The 18,767-nt window shown below is 40.6% G+C and overlaps 2 protein-coding genes across 3 annotated transcripts in view; one reads left to right on the plus strand and one right to left on the minus strand.

Annotated features, from left to right (window-relative positions):
* EIF3I (eukaryotic translation initiation factor 3 subunit I) overlaps window positions 1–732 on the minus strand; it is a 42,039-nt gene extending 41,307 nt beyond the window's left edge. The window contains exon 1 of the mRNA XM_089673824.1: window positions 630–732. Within this exon, the coding sequence (XP_089529950.1) occupies window positions 630–632 (3 nt within the window). The 5' untranslated portion in view covers window positions 633–732. The remainder of the gene's footprint in view (window positions 1–629) is intronic.
* Window positions 733–736: 4 nt separating this feature from the next.
* Window positions 737–17,620, plus strand: TMEM234 (transmembrane protein 234). Of its 2 annotated transcripts, none has more exons than XM_089673825.1 (4): window positions 737–972; window positions 8,593–8,659; window positions 9,359–9,451; window positions 16,010–17,620. In XM_089673825.1, the coding sequence occupies exons 1-4, from the start codon at window positions 805–807 to the stop codon at window positions 16,078–16,080; spliced, it is 399 nt and encodes a 132-aa protein (XP_089529951.1). In that variant the 5' UTR covers window positions 737–804; the 3' UTR covers window positions 16,081–17,620. The 2 variants fall into 2 exon arrangements, with proteins under 2 accessions (XP_089529951.1, XP_089529952.1); XM_089673826.1 differs by having other exon boundaries at window positions 9,410–9,451.
* Window positions 17,621–18,767: the final 1,147 nt, after the last annotated feature.

Below are 18,767 nucleotides of genomic sequence, written 5' to 3' on the forward strand. Positions count from 1 at the left end.
GAGATTATCTTTTAAAAATGCTTCTCAACACAAACGCACATAAACGCGGTATGCAAGTTTATGCATGTTTTCCAGTAGTGAGTTTCCATGGTTCAGAAGAGTTTTCTAAACTCCCCATGTACATGAGCCCTAAAAATGTCTGAAATAGTTGATCTATTTTCAGTGCATTCTGGGCATTTGGGAAGGTCTGAGGTTATTTTAAAAACGCAACACTTCTAAACGCAAACGCATATAAATGCGTCTGAACACACACAAACACGGTATGCAAACACAGCTAAACTGACTTTTTAACCTACATTTTGCATGGTTCAGAAGTGTTTTCCAAACACCCCATATACATGAGCTCTAAGGGTGTTCCTAAAACTTTACTACTCCAGTCCTCCTGGGCACCCACTAGGAAAGTTCACGTGTATGTGCCAGGTTTGGTTACTTTTAAAAGAGCTTCCTGTTAAACCAGCAGCCAACTAAAAGGGTGCCAGCCTAAAGTGCTGGAGGCTTCACTCACAATCGAGTCAGCCATCACAGGATTTACAGCTACAAAGTAATTAAACAGAAAATTATGGCTTGTCTTTTTCCGGTGTATAAATCGTGCTGCCCACTACCCCCAATCTACGAGCCCCGTTACCCACCATGTTGAGATCAGCTGCCGGTTAGGATCAGCGCGTGTAGAAAGAGGCCGGAAGTCGGAACAATAGAGTATACCAGCTCCGCTCTCTATGGTTCCAGGTACCGGAAGTGCTGGCAGTCAGGAAGCGTGTGTAGAGCGCTGTGGCTGGTGTGTTGGGGAAGGGATTGTTGGCTGTTATGTCTATGGCTGTAGTTGATGTGGGCTCGCTTCTGCTGGTGGCACTGTTATGGGGAGTCACTAACCCGTTCCTGCGGAAGGGAGCAGAGGGGGTAGAGAGAATGAGAGAAGACAGGACAGTGTGGAGGCTGCTGGGTGAGGCCAAGTTCCTTATCTCCAATTACAGGGTGAGCGAGAAGATTAGCTGTCTTCTATGTCCTTACTGGCCAAACCCACTTGTTTAACTGAAAACCGAACCCCACCCTAAGCTTTTCTTTAAGCCCAAGTTTTTTTTTTTCAATTTTTAAATCCGCACAAGGTATGGAACGTGATATGTCCCTTGTGCTGGTTTCTGCGCTTATTGTTTAAAACTTTGCCCCCTATACCTGTAATCTTTTGGGGCGGAGGTTTAATACAAGCTGCTGAGCCTATCCTAGGGCTTCGTCAGGAGTGCTGAATATACCCACCTTTTCTGCCCCTCCTCCATTCTTAGAAACTACATTACAGCTTTCAGCAATGTATAGTGCTCTATGAATGACAGGGTGCATGACTGAAAGGTCTGCCTCTCCAATTCATCATTTCAGTGATGGCAGCTCTAGTACAGCTTTGATGAATGAAAGGTCTGTCTCCCCCATTCATAGATCACATTTCAGTGATGGCAGCTCTAGTACAGCTTTGATGAATGAAAGGTCTGTCTCCCCCATTCATAGATCACATTTCAGTGATGGGAGCTCTAGTACAGCTTTGATGAATGAAAGGTCTGCCTCCCCCATTCATAGATCACATTTCAGTGATGGCAGCTCTAGTACAGCTTTGATGAATGAAAGGTCTGTCTCCCCCATTCATAGATCACATTTCAGTGATGGGAGCTCTAGTACAGCTTTGATGAATGAAAGGTCTGCCTCCCCCATTCATAGATCACATTTCAGTGATGGCAGCTATAGTACAGCTTCTGTGAATGGAAGATGGATGAAAGAAAACACGGCCTTCTCCATTCATAGAGTGTGTTTAATTGCAGGCAGCTATAGGACAGCTTCTATGAATGGAGTATGGGTGGATGAAAAAAAAAGTCTGCCTCCTCTATTCATTATTCACATTTCATTGATGGCAGCTATAGTACAGCTTCTGTGAATGGAAGATGGATGAAAGAAAAGTCAGCCTTCTCCATTCATAGAGTGTGTTTAATTGCAGGCAGCTATAGGACAGCTTCTATGAATGGAGTATGGGTGGAAGAACAAAAAGGTTTGCCTCCTCCATTCATAGAGTGCTTTTAATTGCTGGCAGCTGTAGTACAGCTTTTATGAATGGAGGGTGGATGAATAAAAGGTCTGCTTCCCCCTTTCATAGATCGCTTTTAAGTGATGGCAGTTATAGTAAAGCTTCTATGAATGGAGGATGAGTGGATGAATGAAAACTCCTCCATTCATAAAAACTGTACTATAACTCCCAACAATGAAAAGTGCTCTATAAATACATTAGCATGCACAATTATTAGGCAAATTGTATTTTGGGAGGATTAATTTCATTAGCAGTCAATCCAAAATGTTAATAAACCTCATACCTGAATATTTAAATCAGAGTTCCAGTCACACTGTAAAAAAAAATAGAAGGCAGCAGCAACAACTGTAGCTGATGACTTTTAAAAAACACACTCATCTGTCCCTCGATCCTGCGGTGTCCTCCCCACAGCCTGTTTCACCATCCGTCCAGTGTTCCCATCTTCAGTGTGGGCACCCGGCTGTGACAGCTTGCGGCTTCACAGCCATGGACCCCAAAGTCATATGGCAAGTTACACAAGTGTGAATGGACACTTAAACCCAGGACCCTGCATTCGCTATCTGGTCTCCCACAGTACACAGAACATTGAAGTGCAATTATTTTAGTAAATATAAACTGCTAAATACCTTTTTGTCATCAGCAGTTAGGGCAGTTTTGTGACTTCTATCAGTGTCCAGCAAAGCACTTATTAAAGCTTGTTGGAGGAGTTTTCATTCTGCTCTAGGAGGATGCAGGACCCCTGACCTCTGTCTGGACAGTGCTTATTGGCGATGTGCTGATCACATGCAGTCTCTTAGGTTCCACAGTGAGTATAACAAGCATGCTTTATTGCATATACAGACTGATTTGATTGTTGTGGGTTTAGAAACACTTTGATATTATGGTGGTCTTAAAAGATGCAGACATTTTGCTCTACCACTGCTTGAAGAAAAGGTCTTCTTGGAACTTGCAGTAGGTTTGGGAGTTGATTTTGAGTCCATCTAGCACATCTTTAATAATACCAGCCCATACCAATACCCCACCTGATCTTTCATTTTACCAGCCCATACCAGTACCTGACCCAGCCATGGGCCCAATTAGCTGGTCCATCAAGAGTCACTCATCTCATTAGTCCATAAAACCTTTGAAAAATCTGTCTTCAGATATTTCATGGCCCAGTTTTGACAACATATTCAACTTATAACTTCAGCTTATGTGTCTTGTTCAGTGGTGGTCGGGTTTTGGCTTTCCTTACCTTGGCCATGTCTCTGAGCACTGAACACCTTGTACTTCCAGGCATTTCAGGTAAGTTGCAGTTCTGGAATATGACAGCACTGGAGGATAATGAGCTCCTGGTTGCTTCAGGTTTGATTCTTCTCACATCTTTGGCAGTTAATTTGCATCTTTTTTTCTCCACACGTTTCTTGCAACCCTGTTGACTATTTGTAACAAAATGTTTGATGGTTCTATGAGCATGCTCAATATCTTGGCAATTTCAAGAGTGTTGCATCCCTCTGAAAATCTTTTTACAATTTTTGACTTATCAGAGTCAAAGTCCTTTTTTTTTTTTTGCCTATATTACCTTAGGAAAAGAAGCTGCCTAATACTTATGCACACCTTGATATAGGGTGTTGATCTCCTTAGGCCACACCCTCCCTAATACACAGCACCTGATATGCTTAAATCCAATAAGCATTCAAGTTTATACAGCTTGGAGTTGGACAATTTGCATAAAAATGATGATTTGGTCAAAATACTCACTTGCCTAATAATTGTGCACATATTGTAGAGAGTGTGTGGATGAATTAAAGGTCCACCTCCTCCCCCCATAGATCATTTTTCATTGATGGAAGCTATATTGCAGCTTCTGTGAATGGAGGGGGCAGAAAGGGTGAGCATAGTGGACACTTTGAACAAGTACCTATGACAGGTCTAGCGGCTGTGTTAACCCCCGCAGCACTGGAAGATTACTACTTAAGAGGTAGGGGACAAGAGGGGTGCACAGAACTGAAGATTTCAGTTAAGACAGCAGCCATCAACATAGGAGATACTTAGCATTCAAATTAGGTACCCCATTCAAAGGAAGTACCAGCCCTTGTTCACATTAAAAAAAAAAAAAAGAGCCAAACACAGGCTTTAGGTTTTTTTACGCATGGAAGAGGGTAGAACATCTGCCAGGTTTTTGTTGCTATCTTGGTGCCTGTTGGTTCTATCCCTGCATTATCTATTCCAAACAAAGAAAGTGTGAGATAGTGAAACATGGTTCAGCCTGGGAGAGCCAATTAAAAATCTTAAATTATAACTAAAAGCAAAACTTTTTTATTTTTCATTTGGAAAGACTCACCAATGTCACCAGGAATGAAAGCGAGTGTAAATCCAAAATTTTAAGTTGCCACCAGAACAGGAATAGAAGGGAAATCTTCCAATGGGGATGCTTGTTCAGTGACAATGTGTCTAACAGGGGATGTTCCTCACACTTGTTGAATCTACAGTACAAGAGCTGAAAGAAAATCTCCCTAATGAGACACCTATGGCAAAAATACAGCAGTTTTACTGTGTTGTTGTGTTAAAAAGTTGTATTATGTTAAAATGAAAAAAAAGTTTTGCACAAAAAAATCCAAGTGCTCTTTTATATTCAATGCGTTCAAAGAATAAACTTATATTAGCTTACTTTATAACAAGCCCTCACTGGCCTCTCTGCTGTAGGCATTGTGGCACAATTCATAAGTTTACAGCAGAAACAAATTTTCTCATTAACCCAGCTCATCATGCCTCCCTTCCAACAGTGCCAAGTCATCAATACAGCCTTCTAATCCTTAAGTAGAACTTTGGGCAATTTTTTTCAATTATGTATAGAGCAAGGGAGGGTGATAACCCCTGTCAGATTTTTTTTGCCATCTGTATCCCATTAAGGAAATTTCCCTTCACTTCCTGTCCCATAGCCAAACAAGAAATGAGAAGAAATCCCTGTAAATCAAGGGAGTTCTTTACAGACCAGGCAGGTCATCGGAACTAGTGTCCCCATTAGAAGATTTTCCCTTTATTATTTTTCTGGGGGCACCCCAAAATTTTTTATTTTTTTTTATTTTCACTCTCAACAATAATGATGAATCTCCTTAATGGGGGCACAGACAGCAATAAAAACTGACAAGCATTCTAATCCCTCTCTACTTTATCCAAAATTAAAAAAAAAAAAAGTTTTGCATTTGGTTATACTTTAAAGTGGTACTAAAGGCAATCAAAATGACATATGTGATGCATTCTTTCACAGAATGAACAAAGTATTCTTTGTTTTGCTGAGTTCTTTAAAGTGGTTGTAAACCTCAGGCATGAGATATGAACAGAGCATATCCCTCTACAGCACGGGTGTCAAACTGGCTGCCCTCCAGCTGTTGCCAAACTACAAGTCCCATGAAGCATTGCAAGATTGACAGTTACAAGCATGACTCCCAAAGGTAGAGGCATGATGGGACTTGTAGTTTCGCAACAGCTGGAGGGCCGCCAGTTTGACACCCGTGCTCTACAGTGTGTACTTGTCTCAATTAAGAGCACTAAGTTTTATGCTGCCTCATTCCTCTGCTAGCAGCATGCATCACTTCTGACAAGTTTTCCTGACACCAAGAGAAAAAAGGTGACAAGGTAGGGAGCTCCAGCACACAGCCTGTGATTGACAGCCTCTGCTGTGTGCTGAGCTCTCCTCACTGAGTTCTGCACAGTGTAACCTCAACTCTCTGCCCCCTGCTTTCTTGCAGCTCAGACAAGCTTTGTAAATTCTGGAGTTTGAATGGACACAGAGAACAAAGACTGCAAATAAGCAGGTACAACTTATGTAGAAGGATTTGTTTCATCTCTGTGCATCACCTTAGGCTAGTCGATTCACTGGGTATATGAAAAGGTTTACTTTTTAAACTTTTTGTAACAGACCAAGCTGTACAGCAAAAGTAGCAGTTAGAGGGTTGAGACAAACCATTAAATACTGACAGGGGTGATTACAATGGTCAGATTTTGTTAATTTATGTGAAACCTTTATCCCAAAAATAAAATAAAAACTTTGCTGTAGCTGCTTAAAAAGTGGAAAGAACTCTAAAGTGGAAAGAAAAAAGGGCGGGACTTTACAGGTACCAATAAATGTACAAAATTATAATAAAAAATATGGCTTTATTGACAAAGTTTTAAAAGAGCGTTATCATACATAGAGCCATAAATAACCCTGTACATCAATGGTTGTCTGCATTGTTTAAGTTCCATCTAACAAATCTTCAGATGGCAACTTGAGACCTCAACGCATTTCAGCTCATAGAGAGCCTTTATCAGGAGGAAAGTTCTGCAGTTATTCTCCTTCTCTTTCTCACAGAAGGATCAGGCAGCAGAGGGAGCCATTGGCTTCTGCTGTTGTCAGTCAAATCCTGTGTGCAGAGAGTGGGGGCTGGAGCTGTTTGTCTACAGAAACACAAACATATCTGCACCATAGCAAGCGACAGAAGAGGAGGAGCCAAGATCGCTGACTGGGTACCCCAGAAGAAAAGGTTCAGAGCTGTTCTGTGCAATTTAATTGCACAGAGCAGGTGTATATAACATGCTTATTAAAAACTCCTTCCACTCCGCCGTATAGCACATATACTGCTACATGGTGGCACCTATGTACAAAATCACGTATATATACATGATTTTGCATTTCCAAGTAGGGGGTGTGCTCGAGCCACACGCGCGCCCTACTTGCGCCACCAATCGCGGGTGCGGATGTCAATCACCGGGTCCTGGCCGTTAATTACCCACTGGCAATTACCAACAATCACAGACGGGGAGGAAGACTGTTTTGTTTACAGTCTTCCTCCCTGTCAGCTCGAGCACACTACCCAGGATGGCTGTGCACAGCACAGCCATTCAGATTAGTGTGCTTACAGTAAAGCACACCCCCCGCCCCCTAGTTAAACACTCCCAACACATAGTTAATCCTTTGATCGAAACTCACATTAACTCATTCCTGCCTAGTGCCATTAGTACAGTGTCAGTGCTTCTTTTAGTACCGATCACTATATTGGTGTCACTGGGGATGTCAGTGACACCAAGTTAGTTCCCCCCCAGTGTCAGAATGTCTTCTGCAGTCCCGCTAAAAGTCGCTGATTACCGCCATTACTAGTACAAAAAAAAGAAAATCCCAGTATCTATACCGCCATTTGTAAACACTATAACTTTCACGTAAACCAATTCATTTACACATATTGGGATTTTTTTTTTAGCAAAGATGTAGCAGAATAAATTTTGGCCTAAATTTATGACAAAATTTGATTTTTTAAAATTTTTTTACTGGACATGTTTAATAGCAAAAAGTCCAAAATATTGTTTTTTTTCTCAAAATTGTCTGTCTTTTTTTGGTTATAGTTTAAAAAATAAAAAACCGCACAGGCGATCAAATACCGCAGAAAGAAAGCTCAATTCGTGGTAAAAGGATGGAAATTTCATTTGGGTGCAGCGTAATTGTCAGTTAAAGTAACACAGTGCCATAATGCAAAAAAAGGCGTGATCAGGAAGGGGGGTAAATCCTCAGGAGGGCAAGTGGTTAAAAAAAAAAAATTGCCTTTAGAAACACTTTGGATAAGAATGCACACACCTCTTTTATTTGGACATTATTTGCTTTTTCTTGAGTTCATCAGCAGTATGTAAATATGTCGCTGTCTATAGCTAGCACTAGTCATTCTGATGCAACAATGTTCTGGCTACTTCAATACTTTGCATCATTGACCCAAACAAGTATGCAGGTAAGGTTCTACAACTTTCAAATGTTATTTTTGTGAACTGAAAATAAAATAACTGCAAGCAATGCTTCATTCACACAGCATTGGGTGCACAAGAGCCCTCTCCTAGCTTAAAGGATACGTTCAGCTTTCGTAATATGGTATATGTTACACCCATATTCAGGGTGTATCGTGTTAAGAATGGACCAATCAGCACTGTCCAAACAGAAGTCAGGGGTCCTGCATCCTCCTAGAGCAAAATGAAAACCCTCCTACAAGCTTTAACCATTGCTCAGCTGGACACTGATAGAAGTCACAAGACTGCTCTAGCTGCTGATGAGAAAAGGTATTTAGCAGTTTATATTTAATAAAATAATTGCATTTACATGTTCTGTGGGAGACCAGATATAGTGAATGCAGGGTCCTGGGTTTAGTAACACTTTAACACTAGGCAGCCATAGAAGATGGCATTTAGTTTACCACAACACCCCAACCCCACAAGCTGCAAAGCGTGAATTGAGGCTCAGAACTGACTTCCAAGCATCTGCAAAACCCCCACTAAAAAGACAGGGTAAATGAGCCCTACCATTCACATGACTATCTCCTAGATTGTAAGCTCTAAAGAGCAGGGCCCTCTGTTTCCTCTTGTACCAAATTGTATTGTAATGTCTACCTTCATTTTGTAAAGCGCTGCGCAAACTGTTGGCGCTATATAAATCCCGTATAATAATAATGACTGAAAGTGATCATTATGGCAAATAACAGGTGTATTGAAGTGGTAAATTGATCTTAGTGTTCCCATCTTTTCTTTTTCAGTACATTATACCCTTTCTTCTTAACCAGAGTGGTTCAGTGTTTTTTTACCTTACACTGGCATCGACGGGTATGTACTAATTTTTTATTCTGTACTGTTATGGAATATGTTTAATTGCTTTAGGATGAAAACTTTAATGTGGTAAATGTGGAGGATATCAATGCTTACATCCCAAAAATGCTGCTTGTCTGTCTAGCCAAAATAGATGTATACCCTAACTGGGTGGCATTTACTTTGCTAAAACACTGCTTATCCTAAACCATTTCCATGTTTAAAATACTAGCTTTAACTTTTTCATTCTTTGTTACATCAGCTCTGATGATCTCCTGCAGACACTTTCCATCCACTGCAGGACAGGTTTCCCCATACTTACAACAATGGACCCTGCCTGTAATGTGTGTAGAACTTGTAGTCACTTGTGGTTACTTGTAGTCATTATCAAAATCCCTGATGACAGGCCGCTGTTGGGAAATTGGAGCAAAACATTTTTGCCTTATACCAGGAAGTGCTGGAACAAGTATATTTAAATTTGTTTTATTTTTCTTACTTTACATTAACATGGTAAAGTTTATAAGAGATTTCAGTGGCGGCAGGTGAATCCAGAACTCTGCATCTGTATACCTTTTCTGGATCATTTACACAAAGTATTGAAGCCACTGGATCAGCAAAACAGAAAAGCATTTTTAGGAGTGGGTGAGCAATGGGAGCCAACACATTTCCCAAGCTTCTTTAAATAATTCATCCATTTTCATTTCTGTTTTTTTGTAGAGCTGTCCTTGGCTGTCCCTGTGTGTAACTCTCTTGCACTGGTTTTTACAGTGGTGACTGGATGGATCTTGGGAGAGAACATTGGTGGGAAAGGTAAGTCAGTGGACTTAAGTGTCAAGTATACTTTATTAGTCCATGACATAAGTAGTTACTGCCATAAGTATTAAAAATCTTAACTTTAAAGTATAAATAAAGGCTTTTTTTAGTTTTTAATAGAGTGAAGAGGAATTAGAATACCTGTCAGGTTAAAAAATTGCTGGTGTTCATAACCCCCCTTACTCTATCAAAAAATTTGCACTTCACTCACAGAAGGCAATCTTGTGAAATTACTGTAAATTGGGCACCATATATTGCCTACATTTGCTTTCACTGTGTTGCCAGATATGCTAGTATCCTATGTAAATAATGACTGTCTGAAAGGTGGTATTTGCTTGAGCCTAAGCGCACCACTCACACAGTAATGCTTAGGTCTGGCAGTAAGTAGCTTAGGTGCTGAGTTGTAGGGAGGCAAAATTTGCTTGTAGATGCAAACTGGTAAACCACCTAGTGCCTGAGCCAGCTGCTCCCACCCCCTCCACAGTCCGGTGTTCCAATGACTGACAGTCACTGCTCTGTGCTCAGAGCGGACCCGAAAACAGAGTGATCAGTGATCTCTGATCGCTCAGTTCTTGGTGTAGAGCTGGTTGGGGACAGCTGCAGCATCAGATCGATGCTGCAGCCATCTAGTTGAGTATTTCTGTTTATTATTTTGGTTTCCTACACTTCTCTTTTAATTTCCTGGAACAAGACTGCTCCCAGGCCAACATCAGAGGTACTGATTTGTACAAGAGATTCTTGGCATTGGGGATGGTTTATTCTGGTCCTTTACACAACACTGCCTTGATAGGTATTGATTTTAGAAAACCAGTTATAAACTCTGGCTTGCGCCTTTTTGGCCTTGCTGCATACATTCCAGAACTATGGGCATTATTGCCGCTTTCATATCCTTCATCTGAGAATTGTGCACAATTTATACTTTTGTGAGATGCAGTCTCATGCTGTCTTTTTTCTTAAGTTAATTCAGGAGTCTCCAGGGTCATCTACCCTACAAAAGTCTATACAGGGAAAACCCTGTGGAAGACTGTGACACTCCCTTTATTGAAAACATTAAAATAGAGCCAAAGGTAAATTTTTTTTTTTTCATTTTGGACAAAGTAAGGAAGGGCTATAACCCCTGTCAGTTTTTTTGCCATCTATATCCCATTGTTAAGATTTCTGTATTACTTCCTGTCCTATAGGCAAATCCTCTTTTGTTTTGTTCAACCCTTTATTGACCCCCCAACATAAGAATGGGCTGGATTGAACAACATCCTTGTGTGAGACTGGGAAACCACCACCTGTTCCAAAACTTACTTACTTGCATTCCTTCTTTACACAATACAGTAAGTCATGATATCCTGAGGTACCCTGTGTGGTCCTATAATCCTTCCTATCTGTTATTTTTGGCATTGGGGCAGTTTGCTCTTACTCCCCAAGTATGACCTCTAGGGTGAAGTTATCAGGTAACTGAGGTATGGGTTGCCATGGCCATCTGAGTACTCCCAGTTGGTTTGACACAAGCTTAGCTAGGTCCACCAAACTGGAATGCGCCTAAGTGATGAAGCTTCTGGAGTATAATAATGCCTCCACCCACTTATCTTATTTTAATAGAACATATTCAGTCTCAGTTCTGAAGTGTGCTGCAAGAACAGGCTTGTCAAATAGTGACATATGCCTCCCCAGGTCACATTCCATAGACTCATGTAATATGGGGCAATTGGCAGCCAAATGTCCCAGTTATTGGTACTGCCACCACCTAATATGCCATGTCACTTCTAAGGATGAGACTCCTATTGGACCTGGAGGCTGTTCCTATCTGACATCCTTGGGTGTCTTTCTCAACCACCCCTTCCTTCTTGGGATCCTGTTATTCCCTTGGACAAAAAAAAAAAAAAAATCTCACCCAAGGTTGGAGCTATTCTGTTTCCAGGGGTTATCTGCTTAGCATTATGTGGCACCACAAGGGGCTGAAAAAACGAATCGATATAATCAATTATAGTTGATTATGAAAATAGTTGTCAACTATTTTCATAATCAATTAGTTGGTCAGCTGATTAGTTGGCCTGCATACAGAATGCATTATTTGTTTACATATCAGAACATACAGTGCAGCACACATACAGCTCAGTACACCATCCATACATGTCATTATACACAGTGCAGCACACATACATCTCAGTACACTGTCCATACATGTTAGTAAGTGCCTGTGTCATGACCTGTTTCTCCTGCTGGTGGCAGTGTACTTCCCTAGGTGGAAAGCTGCAGTTTTAGTGTCCACCAGCAGCTACACCTGGACACACCTGCTGGGAAGGTACCTTACCGCTTCCTGACCGCCCTATAGTAGAAGTATTGCTACAGGGTGGCAGGGATGCGCAAAATTGTGTGTGTTTTTCCAGGTAGGGTGGCGCGCTCCCTACCCATTCCGCTGTTGGCTTCCCGGCATGTCAATCACCGGGTCCCAGCCGCTGATTCTCGACCAGGACTCGGTGATCGTCGGTGGAGCTGACAGGGGAGAGGTCTGTATGTAAACAATACAGATCTCTTCCCTGTCAGCATGAACAGACTGCTTTGTATTGCTCTGCACAGCAGAGCAATACAAAGCAGATTGTCTACACAGTAAAACACACACAGCACACTATGTAAAAAACACACAGTTAATCCTTTGATCACCCCAGATGTTAACCCCTTCCTGCCCAGTGTCATCAGTACAGTGTCAGTGCTTTTTATTAGCACTGATTACTGTATTAGTGTCACTGGGGATGTCAGTGGCAGGTAGTCAGTTCCCCCCCAATATCAGAATGCCCGCCTCAATCCTGCAATAAGTTGCTGATCGCCGCCATTACTAGTAGAAAACAAAATTCCAGTATATATACCGCCATTTGTAGAAGCTATAACGTTCATTTAAACCAATTAGTTTACACGTATTGGGATTTTTTTTTTTTTTAGCAAAGACATGTAGCAGAATATATTTTGGCCTAAATTTATGACGAAATTTTGTTTTTACATTTTTTTTATTGGTCATGTTTAATAGCAAAAAGTCAAAAATATTTGTTTGTTTTTTCAAAATTGTCGGTCTTTTTTTGTTTATAGCGCAAAAAATAAAACTGCACAGGTGATCAAATACCATCAAAAGAAAGCTCTATTTGTGGGGGAAAAAAACCATACATTTATTTTATGTACAACGTTGCATGACCGCGCAATTGTCAGTTAAAATAACGCAGCTCCGTATTGCAAAAAATGGCTTGGTCAGGAAAGGGGGTAAATCCTCTGGAGGGCAAGTAGTTAAATTCCACTTCGTCTACGGCTCCTTGCTTCTGTGTTTTGGTTGCTCCTGTCTTGAAACCTTTTCACCATGCTGCTACCAGACTCTGTTGCCAAATAGCTCTTGGTTTGCTCTGTGACCTTGCTGCCTTGCTCCTTCTCAGTCTTGTTCCCATCCGCTTCCCCAGGATTCCCCCTGCCTTGCATATTTCACATTTGTACATATTTGTATATTTAGTTAGTCATTGGGTTTCTGTATTTTGGGTGTTCAGTTTTGATTTTAATGTGTTTTCATGTTCATTACTGTTGGTGTGTGTTGATGGTGCACTGTAAATAAATCACACTTTAAAGATATATATATATATGTGTGGTCTGGTCCCACTTTCTGTGTGTAGCTACATTTATCTGGTCATCTCCTGTGCTGACTCCTGACAGCCTGAGAACTTGTGATTGTGTGAGGAGTAATGCTTTGTGGGACGTATAGTCTTGGGCAGGAGAAGAAAGTGCTTTAAAGTGAATCTAAAGTCAGAAGTTTTTTTACCTTGTTATGAGGGGCACTCTATACTGTACTTTGCGGCTTGCTATGAAGGTACTCTGAAGGCAGGAGGAGCCAGAAGGGTTGCTCTGTGCAAAACCATTGCACAGAGCAGATAAGTATGAGAAGTTTGTTGTTTGAAAAAAAAAAATCCAAGCTTTACAATCACTGTAAGGGCTCTCTGCAGGGTAGATCAGCATCTGAACACAGAGAAGCAGGAGGCTGATAGACTGCAGATAATCTAAGGCATTATTGCCAATAATGGATCTCCACAGCAATGAAAAGAGCAATGTATATGTTCCCTCCCTCTTCAGTAATCCGGCGTCACTGCCTATGAGTCTGGAGACACAAGAGGAACATTGCTGGTGATTTTCGGTCCACAACAAAATGGCGCCGCGTACCGCGCATGCGCCGGTCGCCAGCAAAATGGCGGGCGCTAAACAGCGTGATTTGCCATTCTTAGAGATAAATAGGGGGGAGAGGATGTCCATGCTGTAAGCCCTGGACCCTTTTGACAAAGTGCATTGCACGAAACGCGTCAAGGGGGGCTACAGCACATGGACATCTAAGCCACCGCAGGTGGCCAACACTTATTCTTGCGGTCAGTACGTTTTGCCTATTTACCTTATATATACTTGGAAATAAAGCTTTTATACAGTATCACGCTATGGGATGTCCCTTATTGCACTTTATGAGCATTACCCTTCTAGTATCAAGCTTAAGGAGAGACTCCGGGAGGTATCAAGCCTAAGGAGGAACCCCAGATAAACCTAACCTAAGGAGGGACCCCAGAAGTGAACCAGGTATCCGGCCAGGAGGGATCTCTAGTGAGAGTGGAGCCTAACCTGAGACCTAAGGACCCTGACGCACCTGAGGGGAAAAAAGGAATTTTCTTTTCATGCGTTTATTGAACGCACTTCTGGTAAGTGCGCATTTCACCCATTTCCTGTTCACCTGTGGATTGATTATCCAGAAGAAAGGAGATACGACAGAATTTGCACATCACACTTTTTGTGTGACTTTGGGACGTTTAATATATCCATAATATTTTAGATATTGATTTGATTATAATATAGTAGTATTGGCATTATTAGCGCTGCACCTTTTTCTCTTTACACTTTAATACTAAGGCATGAACTCCAGGCAAAAACGTTATTTTCCCATGCAGTGGGTCTGTGCCTGCACTGCATGGGTTAACTGCTAATTTTGTCCAGGGTGCAAGGAAAAGCAATACTTACTCGATCGACCCTTCGATCCTCTGAAAAACTGTGCCCCAGCTCTCCACGTCTAGTAGTGGACTGTTTCTGTCGTCCACATCTCCAGAGTCGCTCTATGGGCGTAAGGAACAGTCAATTCACAAGACTGCTAGTGTGTGGGGGGGCAGGAGCTGCGGGGACCGGTCTTACACTCAGAGGATCGGTGGATTGGGTAAGTATATCTCCTCTCTGCAATTCCCTAGGCAAAAACGAGCAGTTTACCCATGCAGTGCGAGCACAGCACAGGAAAATAACATTTTTGAGTTCTTTAAATTTTCTTTTCTGCTCTTTCGAATTTTCCTGTCACTATGGTCAAAAATGAACGTTGATTTGATCCCACTAATTAGAAATTCAAAAGGACATTCCTAAAACAAATGTTTTCAAACGAGACCGCAAGTGCAGGTAGCTTGTATCAAATTACCTGCGTATGACAAGGTAGTATTATATTACAATCTTGTCTGAAAATCTTCAAAACAGTATTTTAGGTCTTTTTAAATGTTTTTTCTTTCAATAAAAATTTTGACCTCTGAGTCTGATGGTATGTGCTAGATTCAACTTCTGTATATGGTATATACATCTCTTGTGTCTGCTATTCTCAGAGTGGATTTGATATTTTGTTACCCAAACCATATAGCTGTTTGTCCAAGGTCATATGCCCATGCAAACACATGCTGCCTTCAGACAGCCATGAAAACAGAGCCTGGCTAGAATTTCTCCTCTGAGCTTAGTATATCCCTTACATCCTGAAGTCAGAGTAAGCTTTTTGGGGCTGTCCAATTTAAAGGGAGCTAGCACATCAGCCCACTGCTCATTAGCTTCTCACATTTCACAACTCTCTCAAAGATGCCCAGATAGGCGTCAACATCATCCTCCAGGTTCAATTTTTACAAAGCACTCTGTACCAGCTGTCGAGGTTGATATCAGCCCCCTGTGCCACCATTTGCCTCTTTGACTGAGCCTGTATCTGCTGATGTGTAGACAGATTCACTTGCCTTTGTCCCTCTGGCCATACATGGGTCCTAAGAATAATTGGACAATTTTCGCTGTTAGTGGGGCAATGGCACCAGGCGATTTTCGTGGTTCCTCCCCATTTCATTTATTGGGGATGCTGGAAAATTTGTGAAAAACGACCAATTTTTGAAATCATTTTTGCCACCATCGGATTACAGAACGAACAATGTTTTCAATTTTTGATTGAAAAATCATTCGGAATTTGATCCATGTATGGCCTGCTTAAGGAGGTCTGCTGGGTTTCAGTCAGCTGTTGCATCTGTCTAGTGTTGAACCAGTTCACCTTTTGCAATAGCTGATTAGTCAGGTGTTGGTTATCGTTTTCCTACAATAGCTGTTAAAAAAGCTTATCCATTTTGTACAGTTTTATACAATAATAGGTGTGTTTCTCTGAAGCACTGGCCACATCCAAGCACCAGGTTGTAAGGGGGTTATATATTCAGTTAGTCTGTATATCCATGAGTTATATTTAAGATTATTAATACTTTGTTATGGGCTTTTTTGCAGGAGCCGTGCTTGGGCTGCTTATCACGATTTTTGGAATTTCAATCTGTGTGGCAAGTTCTGTGAATGACTGAGGACAGTTAGAGGGGACTCTACAAATAATACTTGAAACATGATTCCCAGTGGGATAAAAGTAATATAATTTGAAGGAAAAGAAAATACATCATAAGACTCATGCACACAGGATATAAAAAATGCCACTTCTAAAGACATTTAACTTTTTTTTTAAAGCCTTTAAACGCAAATAAGGAGATGAGTGCTGGAGACGCTTGATTGGCATAAATGCAGGTGTGTTAGGCACTAAACAATAGAACTAATAAATGCTCAAACATCTCAATGAATTTGCAGCAAAGGCATCCAGGAGAGGATAAAAAAAATCCTGTGTGCATGAGGCCTTTTCTTGACTGGACAAGCAAATTGCAATATACAGTACATTCTTTAAAACATCTCTAGAAATATATTAAAGTTTTGTCTCTGATGGACCAAAGTTTTCTGTACTGGCATGTGTAAATGATATGTAATATAAAGGAAACCCATTGTGTAGAAATATGAGTTGCCATATCTTCTCTTATGAGAGTTCTAGTTGAATGTCTGTCATGCAACTCAAAAGGCTTTAGAACTTTTTGAGTCTCTGGCTTGGAACAAGTTTGCAGAGCAGGTTTTCTGACTTAAATTTCTGCATACTTGAAGAAAGCCAGGAAATTAGCATTTTAAGAAGAAACTCAGCAGTGTCAATATTTCTCCAAGTACAGATTTCCTTTAAAGACTGTATGCTGTATAAATCAGCTTAATGTAAACAGCTGTGTGCAATGGTCATGCGCATTGGTCACATGAACAGCTGTATGCGGTGGCCCTGCTGTTCAGGTTCTAAGTCACCTAAACAGAGGTCTTGTCAGATCACAACCATTGTAAGTACCTTACCTGAAGGCTTTAGCAATACACGTTCTGTCTTGGTTGAATCAAAATTTCAGGGTATTTCACAACTTCTGAAGTAATAGCAGTACAGCCAGAATAAGGACATATTTACTTATATACATGAATGAGCAACATTTTAATTCCAAACACCCCTATATTAGACAGTATGGGGAGCAAATGGAACACATTTTTCCTCCTTGGTAAAGTAGACATCCAAAACCTGTCATATTCATATCCATTCTGAAGGTAATTCAGTGCTGGAAAATATTATGCAAGTTAGCAGAACTGTAACATGTAGGTATTTAGAGACTATAAATACTTATAGCAAACTGTATCTGGAAGTCATAAACACAGTGACATCCCAGCAGCCACTCCTTAGACTGGATGATTGGTCACATAATTTTGGTCAACACCCGATTCAAAGCCCAGAAAAAAGGGACTGCAACCACAATGGAAAACTCTTGTGTAGCATCAAAGAAGGAAGATCTGTCAAGTTATGAGCGCCAATGTACCATCTTGCTTAATGATTGAAATCTGCTGAACCAGGGCTTGATAAGTATTTTCATTTTTCAACCCTTTTGCTTTGCTGTTGCATTGCTGTTTCTTTGTTACCTTTACAATACATTTTTCTCTGTAAATATTTTATATGCACTGTTTTTAACTTTTCATTATTAAACCATATTTTGAAAAATGTTAAAATTGTCTCTAATGCAAAACTCAAAGAATCCCTGTCTCTTGATGAGTGTTACTGCAAGGTAGATCTCCAAATATACCTGTCTGTGGTGACAGTGTGTATACAAACTTTTATTCTAAAGTCATAATTGCTATTGCTAATCTTTACTACTTCTCAATAAAAGTAGTTGGTGGCAGTTTAAAGGGTTAGTTGCTTAGTTAACCTAACCCAGTGACAATTGCTCTCAGTCTGTTGGCACTTAGATTGTGGTCCTACAAGCTGGAAAATCTTTGTGCGGGTTGAGGCAGAGAATGTCAGAGTTGTGTATCAGTGACAGCATGGTGTGAGGTTGACCAATCATTTGTCACAAGCTGGTGAAGGTGTTAGTGGTCTAACACTGTGTTTGTCACACTGTACACTTTTTCTCTATGTATAGTTTATGTACACATTGGGTGGCTACATGTGCTTATTATACATACAGACCATATTTTCTATTTAGTGTTGCTGCAAAGTGATTGTATTTTATTGGGAATCTCACTCCAGGTCTGTTAAGTTGCTTATATTTTACTACAATAAATTCCCTCTGTTTTTTGTTCTGTAGCTGATTTTTCTCAGCAGATATGTAGTAGAAATACTGATAGCACTACCTGATGTAGAGACAGTCATTAAAGAGAGACCAAAAGTAAGTAAACTATAAAAATTGCATTCAGATTAATTTCACACAAGCAGAATAATAATTTAAAATATGTACGCACTAAAATAGACTGAAGTTACTCTCAAGAACAAAAATATTTAGATACAAAAATATTATTTTAACGCTGAGGATTTAACTAAATCTGATAAAGGGATGGTTCTGGGTTCATTATTTATTATATGTGTATTTACAGTAAATAAATGTGAGTGTGTGTGGTATACACTCCTCAGCCACTTTATTAGGTACACCTTGCTATTACCAGGTTAAACCCCCTTTTGCCTTCAGAACTGACTTAATTCTTCATGGCATAAATTCAACAATGTGTTGGAAATATTCCTCAGAAATTTTGGGCCATATGAACATGATAGCATAACGCAGTTGCTGCAGATTTGTCAGTTGCACATCCAGAAACTGTTGATACAAGGCAGGATGGATCCATCCTTTATTGTTCAATAATTTGTATTTAGTATTTACATAAA

This window comes from Staurois parvus, unplaced genomic scaffold (assembly GCF_062004578.1).
Source record: "Staurois parvus isolate SC_StPar_1 unplaced genomic scaffold, SC_StPar_1.0 ptg000145l, whole genome shotgun sequence".
NCBI lineage: Eukaryota > Metazoa > Chordata > Amphibia > Anura > Ranidae > Staurois > Staurois parvus.